Source organism: Mirounga leonina, unplaced genomic scaffold, assembly GCF_011800145.1.
Source record: "Mirounga leonina isolate KUSES-001 unplaced genomic scaffold, KU_Mleo_1.0 Mir_205, whole genome shotgun sequence".
Lineage (NCBI taxonomy): Eukaryota > Metazoa > Chordata > Mammalia > Carnivora > Phocidae > Mirounga > Mirounga leonina.
In genome coordinates, this window is record NW_023270515.1 from 934133 (window position 1) to 948820 (window position 14688).

At 37.3% G+C, this 14688-nt stretch overlaps 1 protein-coding gene across 2 annotated transcripts in view; it reads right to left on the reverse strand.

Annotated features, from left to right (window-relative positions):
* Positions 1 to 14688, reverse strand: part of BRWD1 (bromodomain and WD repeat domain containing 1) — a 110303-nt gene that overhangs the window by 58588 nt on the left and 37027 nt on the right. For both annotated transcript variants that reach the window (XM_035028874.1, XM_035028875.1), the window contains exons 11-17: positions 14509 to 14609; positions 13698 to 13738; positions 12808 to 12906; positions 10163 to 10313; positions 9773 to 9907; positions 4864 to 4992; positions 4218 to 4443 (exon numbers count right to left, since the gene is read on the reverse strand). In XM_035028874.1, coding sequence (XP_034884765.1) covers positions 4218 to 4443; positions 4864 to 4992; positions 9773 to 9907; positions 10163 to 10313; positions 12808 to 12906; positions 13698 to 13738; positions 14509 to 14609 — 882 coding nt within the window. The remainder of the gene's footprint in view (positions 1 to 4217; positions 4444 to 4863; positions 4993 to 9772; positions 9908 to 10162; positions 10314 to 12807; positions 12907 to 13697; positions 13739 to 14508; positions 14610 to 14688) is intronic.

Genomic DNA, 14688 nt, shown 5'->3' on the forward strand with positions numbered 1-14688 from the left:
CTCCCCTCTGCTCATGTACCCGCGTGCTCTCTCATTTCTAATAAATAAATAAAATCATTAAATAAAAATAAAAAAATAAAAAATAAGCAATTAAAAATATCCTATATATTCATAACTAACTGGATCAGAGAAAAGATTCAAAACAAATGAAACCCTTCCTTTATACCAAACACCACAAAAACCTCAACAGAGCCTCTGAAACCCCCGAGGTAAGCACATGGAAACCTGTGGAAGTTTCAGTGGAAGCTTTAATATGCTGTTTCACACTAACACTCCCCTTGCCTCACGTAAGATAGATTTCATTAAACTCTTTATTTCCCAAGGTCTCTGACAAGACCAGAGCAAAAATGTGTAACTTCTGATGTAGAGAAAAGCAGTGGCATTTCTCCTCTACTCTCCTAAAAAATTTTTAAAAAAAAAAGAGTAACACGCTTCAACAAACTAAGGCTGTAGCTCTCCCAGCCCAAGTGTCCTGAGAGCAGGTGCCACTGAGGGAGATAGCTACACATGCCTCTCCCACTAAGCTTAAGTTACTCTTATCTCTTAGGCATGCTTCTCTTCAAGTACAAAAATCAGATTTTTTAGAAGTGCCTTTGCTTCTTTATTTTTGAAATCACAGGTTTAGTTAATATTAATGGATAAAAAGTGTTAGATGGTTGTGGGGTCTGGAAAAATTATCTAAACACTAACTTTTTCATGCAAACAATTCCTTACATATCCTCCCATATAAAATGCATCTTCTTTGAACATAACATGTAACACAGACCAAGCACCCAGCAACTTATAAAGAGAACCCCCCCAGACTGAAATTAATAGGGTATTAGCAAAAAGAATGCAAAAATATAACGTAGCCTCCATAGTAACAGATCCAGAAACTAAAAAATGTCATGTACTGTTTCAGGAGAAAAAATATTTGCATCCTACTATTTGAGTTAAATTCCCTTATATCTCACTGATAACATCTCCATTTTACCATGGCAATCAATGAAGAATTTACAAGAACTAAATGTCATAACTAAGACTATCTTAAAAGCACTATTTTTTTTATTTTCAAAAAATGAGCTAAGAAAGCAAAAAGTGGAGCCCTAATCTAAAAGGTTAAAAAGGTTTTAATTAGAACTGGGAATAACAAAAGATTCCTAAGACTACAACTTGGAACCAAAGGGAAAACAGTAGAAAAGGAGACTTCTAGTCCTCTCCCCCTCTCCGCAAAAACCCAAGGTCTATAGAACTTTTCATTCACAGCACAGAACACTTAAATGGAATGTGGCAAATATCAGAACGATAACTGTTTCTAATTGGCATAATGTTATTCAAATACTGAAATATTAAAGTAGGGTTCTACTGGGTGGTTCAGTTGGTTAAGCATCTGCTTATGAGTATTGATGACAATACTCATCAAAACTGGCTGGATTAGCATGTTAATATGAAACAAAGAAAAAGTCTTCAAAAGAAGAAATACTACCAAGGGAAAAAGGAACAATTGATAATGATAAACGAATTCACCCAGAGGACAATCTGAAATGTGTCTGCACCTAATAACAGAACTTTAAAATACATAAAGCAAAACTAATAGAACCAAAGGACATAAGATAAGCCCACATGGTAATTTGATATTTCAGCACTCCTTATAATAACCCCAAAATGGAAAAAAGCCACTGTCCTTCAATTGTTACTGAATGAATGAGGGTATACACATACCATGGTACACTATCAACAAACAGGAACAAACAACTAATCTGTGCAACAAAAATGAATCTCAAAAGCACCATGCTAAGAAGCCAGACACAAGGGGCACCTGGGTGGCTCAGTCGGTTAAGCGACTGCCTTCAGCCCAGGTCATGATCCTGGAGTCCTGGGATCGAGTCCCATATCTGGCTCCCTGCTCAGCAGGGAGTCTGCTTCTCCCTCTGCCCCTCACCCCCACCTCGCTCTTGTGCTCTCTCTCATTCCCTCTCTCAAATAAATAAAAAGAATCTTTAAAAAAAAAAAAGCCAGACACAAAAGATTTAGTATTGTACAACTCCATTTATACAAAATTCCTCAAAAAGACAAAATAAAAGTGACAAAATAGCAGTCATTACTGTTAAAGGATAATCATTGTATTCTTCACTGCCTTAAACACACATTTTTAACTGTTCTGAGTTTTAGAACTGGAAGTATGCATAGACCAGCAGAAGATTCCAAAAAGGCCCAAAAGAACCTGCACCCCAATGTTTATAGCAGCAATGTCCACAATAGCCAAACTATGGAAAGAGCCCAGATGCCCATCAACAGATGAATAAAGAAGATGTAGTGTATACATACATACATACATGCGTGCACACACACACACACACACACAGAGGAATATTATGCAGCCAACAAAAAAAAAAAAACACGAAATCTTGCCATTTGCAAGGACATGGATGGAGCTAGAAGGTATTATGCTAAGCGAAATAAGTCAGTCAGAGAAAGACAATTATCATTATGATCTCACTCACATATGGAATTTAAGAAACAAAACAGAGGGTCATAGAGGAAGAGAGGAAAAAATAAAACAAGATGAAATCAGAGAGGGAGACAAACCATAAGGGACTCTAAATCCTAGGAAAAAACTGAGGGTTGGTGGGGGGAGGTACGTGGGTGATGGACATTAAGGAGGGCACGTGATGTAAAGAGCACTGGGTGTTATATGTAAGACTGATGAATCACTGACCTCCATCTCTGAAACTAATAATACATTATGTTAATGAATTTAAATAAAAATAAAAATTAATTAATTTTAAAAGCCCAACAGAACTTTTGAGGGCACTGGGAACATTCTATACCTTGCCTGTGGTGGTGGTTACCTGATTGTTTAACATTTGCCAAACTCATTTGACTTGTACACTTAAAATTGGTGAATTTTGTTGTATGTACTACAATTAAAGTAATAAAAAATAAACACTTGAAACAGTAAACACACAGTGATAACTGGTGATTAACTTTTAGTAAAACAAACCTCATCCAAACAAAAAAGAAGCATTTTTTTCTTTGCTTAATAACATCTGTATGGAGAAACACTACACTGTGGTAACAAATACAAAAAAACAAAACAAAAATTCTGCCCTTGACTAGGCCAGGCAAAGTACAAGACGGGACTCAAACATCTTGCACCAAAAGTTAAGGAAGTGTTCAAGGGACTCAGGAAAGGGAACACGCAGCCTGAAGAGACTCTCACACTCAAATCTAAAAATAATGAGCAACAAAATAATGACCATTATGGATTATAACCCACTATATAACAACCCTTAAGTCCATATTAAAACTTAATGAACTACATAAACATATAAAAGGCAGACTAATAAAATGCAGATGCAATGACCATAAAGTTAGAAAACAACCATTTTGCAACCTTTAGAACAACTGATTCAGGCAAAAATCATCAATGGATCCTAAAACTTATAGGTAAAGTTTGGTAAGGAACAGGTTATTTACATCATATCTCCCCACAAATTTCTTACTGATTACGAAGAGAAAAATAACTTTGTAGAGGAAAACTTAGCAGGCACCACCTTAACCAAGTTTTCAAAGAAAACATCACAAATATTTGGACAAAGCACAATCAAAAGCACCCTGACATGATGCTCCAAGAACACTACATCATCATTTACACTGTATTCTATCAAAAAATGTACAACCGGGGGGTGCCTCGCTGGCTCAGTCGGAAGAGCATGTAATTCTTCATCTTGGGGTCATGAGTTTGAGCCCCACACTAGGTGTAGAGATTACTTAAAAATAAATAAAACTTAAAAAAAAAAAAAAAAGCACAACCTGAACTTCACCAAGGACAGCTAAGTTTAATGTGCAGTCCCAAACTGAGATCCACATCAGAGTAGAACAGTAAAAGTTAACAGGCATCAGAGTAACAGACAAAATTTGATTACAGACCATAGACGTAATAACAGTATTACAGCAGTGTTAAACGTCCTACTTTTGATAATTGCTTACGGTTACATAAGAGAATACCTTTGTTCTTAGAAAACACATATTGAAGTATTTAGGGATAAATGAACATGTGGTTGAAAACTTCTCTCTCAAATGGTTAAAAACAATTACATGTATCTAGAAATAGAATGATAAAACAAGTATTACAAACTATTAACTGGTAAATCTAAAAGTGAGTTCTGCATATTATTTTTTACATTTTTTGAATAAAAAGTGAAAGAAAAAAAAAAAAAAAGGATTGCACTTACTTGTTGCCACATAGCCTAGCTGTGGAACCAAATGTTCATCTGCAGAATTTTCTCGACCTGGTACTAATCTCTGATACTTAGTTGGATGAGGATTTCCATCTACATCTACCAAGAATGGTGGAGGCATAAGGTGAGGAGCTTGCTGAGTTTGCTCATCTAAGACATAATTATTAGAATCCCTAATCAGTGGTCGATAGTCAGTATGGAAGAACATCTGATCAGGAATCTGAAAAAAAGAAGTTTACAGATTGACATTTTGAGGTTTATATATGTTAAAGAATACAAATATTAAAGTTATTTATAATTCGAAAAAAAACAAGGAAACCAAATCAATACACCTATTTCCAAAACATCCTTCATAACTACTTACTTTACTACTGTAAAAAAGTATTAAGAATGACCTTTTCGAGACAAACCAAAAAACAGACTCTTAATATAGAGAATAGATGGTTACCAGAAGGGAGGTGGGCAGGGAGATGAGTGAAATAAATGAATGGGATTAAGAGTACACTTATTTTGATGAGCACTGAGTAATATACAGAATTGCTGAATCTCTATACTGTACACCTGAAGCTACTATATGTTAACTACACTGGAATTATAATTTTGTAAAAGTGGTTAAAATGCTACAAAAAAAAAAAAAGACCTTTTCATATGGCTTGCTGCATCCAAAACCAAATATCAGAAGGTGTCCATGAGAATCTGTACAGGCAAAATGCTGTCCATCCTGTGAAAACTTACAGTCAAAGACCGCTCCATGTCCTTGCCCTTCAATCTAGGAAACACAGAGGGAAAAAGTTATAGCCAATTCTACACGAGTGCTTTTGCTTTATCAACTATTTTCATGTCATCTGCCTGCTATAAATATCACTTTTTCTTTTTTCAATGAGTTCAATGAGGGGCTTGATCTCATGACCCTGAGATCTAGACCTGAGCTAAGATCAAGAGTCAGATGCTTAACCAACTAAGGCATGCAAGCTCCCCCAAATATATCACTTATGAAAAAAAATATTTAAAAACAAATTCTGCATTAAGCACATAATATTTTCAGAAAATAAAATTCATTTCAGATACGACTAGCCTAGAAAAAAATCTTGAAAGGTATTCTAAGAATGAGTTCTCAGAATCACAGAATGAAAGATCATAAGTCAATCCAAAGTAAAGGCTTCCTTTACTTCTTAGAAGTGAATGACAAGCAATTTCATAAACTTTTGTTTTAATGTATAGCAAAAGGCTATTGACTGACAACCCACAAGATAAATGATTAAAGATCAACAAAGTGTGGTATTCACGAACTAAAATCAGTACGAACAATTTAAACTTTCCACGAAGATGACTGACCATCATGCAAAAATAGAATGCTGCCAAGTCACACAGGTGCGCACAGAAATGCCTGCACCTACCTTACTGCAAACTACCGCAGATTTCAGTAAGGACGCTCCAATTACATCATGAATGTTGCCTTAAAGAGTGCTTTTCAACTTTGTTCTTGCTCTTCAACTGAAATTACATTAGTTTAGCACTACCAACTTACAGTTAAATGAGTTGTTTCATTAACAGCTTAAAGCTATGCCTATTTGTTGTCTGAGCCTGTAACTTTCCAATAACTAAACTTTAGAGCAAGTTTGATCAGTGCTGGAAAATGAATCCTCCACTCACTAACTGCCAAAACAAACTCACACCATGCCGAAATACCTGCTTGAAAAGCAACATTTCACTACTATATACCACACACAAGTGGGTGCCGATTAACAAACTTAAAAATTAAGTTACTGGGATATTTAAGGCACTGCCCTATTATGTGTACACATAATATGTATATAAATTTGTATTCTCTAATAACAAAAAGGAATAAACCGTATAAATATCTTTCTTCCAATTTCTTGTTGAAACATAGGAACACATATTCACCCACACAGTCCTTTGAGGAGCCATCTCCACTATAGCCCGACCCATGCCCTGGAACCACTTTGCACCCCTGGCCTGGAACCTACAGTCCAAGTAAAGCAGAGGCGGGGGCCAGGCCTTTGGCTGGCAAGTCAAAGATGGTGGCAGCTCCTCTCCTGTCATACACGTGGACCTAAGTACACCAAAAGTGCTGCTAAGGTACCTGGAGAAAAGGAAATTTTCCTGAGTAGGCACTTGCAGAGCATGCCACTTGGGTTTCTACCTGCAGTTTGAAGAGTCCTCCACAACGATTCCTGACAAAATGCAACCTGCAACTGTGCTTGGAGAACAATTCGATGTCACAGTGAAAATTATGATGTATTTAATGAAATACTGTAATGTTAGTAATTTATAACCGTATGTAATCTGTCTAACAGAAAACTGGGAGCCTCTCAGCTGAGCAGTAAATGTAAGAACTCAGTCCAGGAGCGCCTGGGTGGCTCAGTCAGCTGAGCATCCGACTCTTGATTTCGGCTCAGGTCATAATCTCAGGGTCGTGAGATTGAGCCCCGCATCAGGCTCAGGGATCAGCGGGGAGTCTGCTTGAGATTTCTTCCTCTCCCTCTGTCCCCCCACCCCAACCCCGCTTGCATGCACACACATACTCTCTTTCTCTCTCTAAAATAAATAAATAAATTTTTTAAAAATAAAAGAACCCAGTATACACAGCAAAGTTTGGTATGTCTCACTGGAAGTAATATCATTGTTGCCCACTTGAGACTTCTTTGGCTCAGAAGTTGTTAGCTTATTTTCTCCTTTAAGCCTTAATGAATGTAGTTTTCGGTTTTGATAGTTAAATTCAAGATGTAATGTTCTTAAAGAGAGTTTTAAAGGAGGGGTGCCTGGGTGGCTCAGTTGGTTAAGCGACTGCCTTCAGCTCAGGTCATGATCCTGGAGTCCCTGGATCGAGTCCCGCATCGGGCTCCCTGCTCAGCAGGGGATCTGCTTCTCCCTCTCCCGCTCCCCCCTCTTGTGCTCTCTCTCTCTCTCTCTCACTCTCTCTCAAATAAAAAAAAAAAGAGAGAGAGTTTTAAAGGATAATGAAGAAAATGGAGATACCTATAAATTTTAAGACCACAAAAAAAATTGCTGAAAAAGACTTATTTTTCCAATAATTTGAACCCAGGAATGCAACTTCCAGAGATGCCTAATTACACATGTGCAATTCGGCCATGTTATTTGAGTTATTTCAATGCATTTTATGGTAATAAATAAAATACATTTTGAACTGTTTCTCAAAAATTGTCCAAAATAAGCATACTGAAATAAAAATTTTAAGGTTAAAAAAAAAAAACAACAAAAACATGGAACACATGGACTCAGATGGCCTTCAAGCAAAAGATCTAAGAACCATTCATCTATACCCTGCAACTAGACTGCCTCCAAAATGAATTACACTATGAACTGGAACTCAATATAAACTGCACAGTAATTTTACAAAACATTTCATATGTAGATCAAACAATAGTCTTGACAACACAGAAACTCTTTTATACAATCACCCCCTTAGAATTTACCCTAAGGAAATAATCACAGAGCTACATAAACAGCCATGTACCTGGATATCCGAAGTGGTGCTGCTGTGCCTGATTCAGAAACCACTTAAACACTCAACAACTCTAAGTTAACTATATATGTAATCTTCTGAGAAAGGCTGAATTTACAGTCAAAAATGTAACTGCAAATTCTTAAAAATATATGTAAGATTTTGGAAAACATTCTTTACATAAAATGAAACAAAGATTACAAAAACTGTGCGAGAATGCCAAGTAATAACTATGGAAAGAATGATGCCACTAAAAACCCTCAATGGATGGTACTGTTTGTGAGTGAAAGTGTAATAAGGAATACGGTATTTACAGAGTCTCAAAATACCTCCTGAAAAAATTAGCTTAATAGTTACAAAGAGGAAAAACTACTTCATTGTGGGGAAACCTGGCAAATGCCACCTTTCCAAATTTTAAAATTACCACCACCAAGGCACCCTGGGTGGCTCAGTCAGTTAAATGTCCAACTCTTGATTTCGGCTCAGATCATCTCAGGGTCCTGAGATCCAGCCCTGCATCCAGCTCTTGGCTGGGCATGCAGCCTGCCTGGGATTCTTTCTCTCCCTCTGCCCCTCCCCACCCTACTCACAGACTTGAGAATTCTTGCTCTCTCTAAAAACAAATAAGGTTATAAAAAAAAAAATAGGGGTGCTTGAGTGGCTCAGTTGGTTAAGCGACTGCCTTCAGCTCAGGTCATGATCCTGGAGTCCTGGGATTGAGCCCCGCATCAGGCTCCCTGCTCAGCAGGGAGTCTGCTTCTCCCTCTTACCTTGCCCCCTCTCATGTGTGCTCTCTCTCAAAATAAATAAATTTAAAAAAAAAATCTAAAAAAATAAAAATAATCACCACCAAAAAAAGGTGCAACAGAATCAAATCATGAAAAAACAGCAGACAAAACACAGATACACTGTAACATTATTTGTCTGCACTCATCAAAAGTTAAAAGGTGAGAAATAGAAAAAAAAGAATTGTTGAGGATTACAGAAACCTAAAATATAGAGCCACTTAACATAATGAATGATCCTGAATTAAATACTGCTCCAAGTGCCAAACATAACTAAGAAGACATTACTAGGACAACTGACAAAATTTGAATATAGAGCAGAACTACATAATGCTACTTTATCAATGTTAAATTTGCTGATTTGGGTAACTAGCTTGTGGTTATATATGAGAAATTCTAAAAATATGCAACAGGATCCTAATTTGGTTTTAGGATATTACGTGTGCAAAAAGAAAACAGGCCAGGGGCGCCTGGGTGGCTCACTCGTTAAGCGTCTGCCTTCGGCTCAGGTCATCATCCCAGGGTCCTGGGATCGAGCCCCACATTGGGCTCCCTGCTCGGCGGGAAGCCTGCTCCTCCCTCTCTCACTCCCCCTGCTTGTGTTCCCTCTCTCGCTGTGCCTCTCTCTGTCAAATAAATAAATAAAATCTTTAAAAAAAAAAAAAGAAAGAAAAAGAAAACAGGCTAGAAAAACCCAATGATGTTTTTATTTTTATTTATTTTTTTAAAGATTTTATTTATTTGAGAGAGAGAGACACAGCGAGAGAGGGGACAAAAGCAGGGGGAGCGGGAGAGGGAGAAGCAGGCTTCCCGCAGAGCAGGGAGCCCGATGCGGGACTCGATCCCAGGACCCTGGGATCATGACCTGAGCCGAAGGCAGACGCCCAACGACTGAGCCACCCAGGTGCCCCGCCAATGATGTTTTTAATTCCCTAGATGACTTTACTGAATATTGTTTTATTACCAAATATTTCAATAAATTTAGTGAAAATGTGTATAATTACCATAATTTTGCGAATTTAAACAAATTCTAAAACATTTGCACATATACAGAGGGCTAAATAAGTAACTTTTGAAACTCCTTCCCTCGGGTGACTCAGTTACACAAAGAATTTCATGAGTGTATATATGTATGGCTGTTGGATGTTTATTAGGCTTTAAGCATCCTGATTTCTAGAAATATAAACAGCCAAAACATGCAGATCGGTGTCTGGCTAAACTTCTGATCCAAATACTTGAAACCAATGCAAGCATACATGAAGATACACTTCACTTACCATATTAAAATAATGTTTCATCTTGGTGCCTTTTGTAATATCCCATATAAATATGCTGCCATCATGTCCTGCAGATAACATAATTCTGGAATCAAAGGGATGTGTCTCCAAAACAAATACTTCATCAGCATGTCCCTTTATTCAACAAAGTCATAAAGTTAATGAAGGTTTGCAAGTTATTAAGTTTAAAATGAAAAACCCACATTGTCATCGTGTATAAAGGCTTTTAAAAATGTATTAATAACAGTGGCTTGAACATTAGTATATCTACAAATTTCTACTCATTTGATAATCAGTGGGTGAAACATATTTAATATGTTAATATTATAGCTTCAAAAATCAAATTATAGTTCAAAAAAATTCTTGATTTGTTATTTAAAAACAACCTACCAGTAAGTTATGAAGCAGTTGCCCTGTGTAAGAATTCCACACTTTAAGGACATGATCGTTCACAGCTGTGACAACAATGCTATCGTTCTGATTCCAAGCGATCATTGTGACTTTGGGTTTCATAAACCTTTCCTCTTCCAAAGATAAGTCCCTAAGAAAAACATACACAATGTGTAAATTCATTTAAGAAGTACAATCAATACAAAATTAATGGAAGTAATGTAGTTTTATGTCCATACATTATTATATATCTAATATACATCTGACCCATAACGATGATCTATAAACAGATTACAGCAAAACTGAGACGGGGAGGAGATGATTATAGAAACAGTTCAGGGGGGACGCCTGGGTGGCTCAGTCGGTTAAGTGTCTGCCTTCAGCTCAGGTCATGATCCCAGGGTCCTGGGATGGAGCCCCGCATCAGGCTCCTTGCTCGGCGGGCAGCCTACTTCTCCCTCTGCCTGCTCAAGTGCTCTCTCTCTCGCTCTGACAAATAAACAAATAAAATCTTTAAAAAAAAGAAACAAACAAATAGCTCAGGGGTGCCTGAATGGCTCAGTTGGTTAAGCATCTGACTGTTGATTTCAGCTCAGGTCATGATCTCAGGGTCCTGGGATTGAGCCCCGAGTCAGACACTGGGCATGGAGTCTGTTTAAGATTCTCTCTCTTCCTCTCCCTCCGCCCCTCCCCCTGCTCGTGGTGACAAAGAAACAGTTCAGTATGAATAAAGGCATATGTTAGGACATCACCACTGCTCATAAAAGCAAAATTTTTTCTCTCTACCCCTTTTCTATTATTCCCTTCCCCTGACCCCAAGCCCTAACAGCTTTAATTTTGTTGTTTCTCTCTCCAGAGAAGATGACAAGAAATTTTAGGAAGACAGAAAGAAGGCAATGCATCTGTACAGCCCCCAGTTATCTAGAAAAGTGCCTGACACACAGATATTCAATCTTTTGAACTATAAATAAAACTGTACTCATCTCTTTACACTTCCCTATAGATGGTTACTACGGTTCTCTTGGCAAGAATGGCCTTGGATACAAATGTCTACAATATTTTGCAGCCTGAAATGCAAAGTTTCCCTGTAAACCATAGTAGTCAGTACTACACAGAGAAAAGGTAAAGCCCAGCTGCTTTTTGAAATCAGAGAATACATCCTAAGAAATTATAAACATATATTTCAATTAAAGAAAACAGCTGTGGGCGCCTGGGTGGCTCAGATGGTTGGGCGTCTGCCTTCGGCTCAGGTCATGATCCCAGGGTCCTGGGATCGAGTCCCGCATCGGGCTCCCTGCTCAGCGGGAGCCTGCTTCTCCCTCTGCCTCACTCTCTGTCTGTCTCTTATGAATAAATAAAATCTTTAAAAAAAAAAAACAAAAAACAGCTGTAAGAATATGGAAGAAGTGCCATGTAACACCTATCTATATAAGCACAATGGAACACAGACAAGAGACTAATTCTAACCAGATTGGTCAGGGAAAAGTGTAACAGAAGAGGCAAAATGGAGTAAAGGCTAAGACTCCATGCTTCACTTTAAACTAAAAGGCATCACCTGTTAGTAACCTTGAAGCAACAGACATATTGTACTTCATCAAGTTGATCATCCAGGATTAGAACACTAAAACAAATATGCCCATTAATTCTTATATACAGAAAAAACTCCGCTTCTCAAGATTGGAAAGATGTAAAACTTTAAATGAAAAAAGAATATTCCCACCATTGGAAGGAATTACTGGCAGAGCACTCTCCACGGCAGCAAGAAAACAGCAGTTTCCAGTCTCAGTAAAAAAAAAAATTTGTTTTAAAGATTTTATTTATTTGACAGAGAGAGACACAGCAAGAGAGGGAACACAAGCAGGGGAAATGGGAGAAGCAGGCTTCCCGCGGAGCAGGGAGCCGGATGCAGGGCTCGATCCCAGAACCCTGGGATCATGACCTGAGCCGAATGCAGACACTTAATGACTGAGCCACCCAGGCGCCCCTCAGTAAAAATTTTTGTATTAAAGTTTTTACATTGATGTTCCTATTTTGCTTAAAATCATTGTTCACAGGTAAATGTAATTTCAATTTGTTTCTTAATAATGAAATAACCTTCAGTATTTTAACCAATCAAGGACTGACAGTATTCACTCTCACACGAAGATGCTTCTGAATATCCAGATAGAACATTTTTAAATGGCAGAGATGTGATTTGTTTATGAGCAAGGATTATCAGATTTCCAGTAAACATTCTCTCCATTCCCTACCACAGATCATTTCACAAAAATGTGATTATCAAATGTATTTTGAAGCCAAATAAAATTGTCTGAGTCATAGCAGAGAACTTAATTTCCCCTGCAATTATTAAAAATAAAGCAGACACGAGGATTTCCAAAGGACTAAACTGTGAAACATTTCAGGAAAAACTGGTAAGAATTTTGATATGGCACTACCCTAGACCAGGCAAGTGTACTAGAAACATAAATGTACGGACAAATTCTTTGGGATACAGGAGATTTATGGATCTATGTATCAGAAATACAAGAAGCAGCCATTCATTTAGGTCACTGCTCTTCGCCATAGGACCTGGGGGCTCCAACCACCAGGGAGAAGGACCAAGTGATCATCAAGCCACCTGATTCCAACAAACCGTCTCCACTCACCCTGAGACTCGGGTTGCCATATCCAATAAAATGCTTCTCCACTCCAACTGCTCAAATCTCCAAATCCGTGCCGTTCCATCTCTGCTACCACTTAAGAACCTTAAAAAATTCAGAAAAACATCTTATACTTACATACATGCCACCAAGAACTACAGTCAAAGTCACAAGCAAAAACATTTTTCATGTAGCTATCCTGACTGTTAGCTGGCCTAAACATGTAAGTGTTAATTCAAAAGACAGGGATTTAGAGCAAATCTGATAGGAAAAAAAATCGGGTTTGCTAGAATTTGCCTGGCCCTATGGAGTTAAGGCACATTTCAAACTCAAATAGCTTGTCAGATTGAGTTTTGAGAAGACAATGTACACATAATACCTGGAGAGGGAAAAAAGTAGGAAGAATTAAAGATGCGTGGGAAAATCAGTAAGAGCAAAAACTCCATTGTAAGCCATCTTCATTCTAAACTCAAATTCATGCTGGCCACTGTGTAAAAATACATCAATCTTTTAACTAAGGAAAATATTAAAAACTGCAATTTAGGAAAGGCACCTGAAAGAAACTGGGGACCACAACAGAGTATATAATTTAAGTGACAATTCTGTCACATGACACATCAACAGTGGTTGACTAGAGAGATTTTTTTAACTACTCAAACGTAAGGAATTTCATTATCTTTACACTTGATAGGAGAGCTCCTTTTGGTCACAGGACCCGGTAGAAGCTACAATTCTTTTTGTTTAGTATGTTTCCCCCACTGCGGACACTTTTCATTCAATTAATGTATTTTCTACTAAGTGCCTGCAATATACAAAGTGACATATCAGCTGTACTAATATGAAGCATAGTATATTTACCTAAAAACACACTCACAAACACAAACACACTTACTTACCGATCACCATTGTTACAAAACTGGATACTATCAACTTTATCCTGGGGGGGGGGGAGGGCAAAAAACAAACACAAAAGTGATCACTCTTGTTTGTAAACCAAACCAAACAAAAAAACCCACTCCGTTTTAGAACTAGAAGCACATCTGGTTTAAAGCAAGAATGTGTACTTGTGCTGCTTAGCCCCAGCATTCAAACACGTATCCTACACATTTACGTGCAAAAAACCTAACTATGACTGTAACAAGACTATAAAAAAACCTTTCCTTCTAAATTTAAAACTATATTTACAATGAATTACATCTGTATAAGAATTCACATGTGGAAAGTGATCAAAACATAAAGCAGCTGAAAACAAGGCATCACTCTGATACTTATGTACAAAAAAATTTTTTTTCTTTTAAAGTGATTTGGAACTGTTTATCAAATAATTTCACAGAACTTCCTATAGGAAAAAAGATGACCTGACCACTGAGCGGTATTCCAGAATCCTGAGAGTTATCTATCTTACTATACATTAATAAAATAGCATTCTGATTTCATGAGTGTGGTTAAAATGAACAGGCCCCTTGAAACTAAACCCACCCAGATAAACTGTCATAATCAAGATTTTCAACTTAAAGCTGAAATAACCACAATATATTAGCACAGTCACATACTTAGTTGTCAATAATATCCTTCACCTTTATATATGCAACCCTTCCTACATTTAAAATTAGAATCAATAACAATTTTGTTAGCAATATTTGACTATGGACCAACAGGAATATTATTAATGATTAATTTATACAATTTTATAACATGAATACTTACTGTGTGGCTTTCAAGTTCTGCGATTTTTTCAGGTGCTTCAAAACCCAAAAAATACATTCTGATTACATGATCAGTACTACCTGTGGCTAAAAACATACCACCTGAAATAAAAATGTTAAGGTTTAAAAATTCAGTTTGTAACAAATATCTGAATCAAATTTCTGTATCAAATTAAGCAAG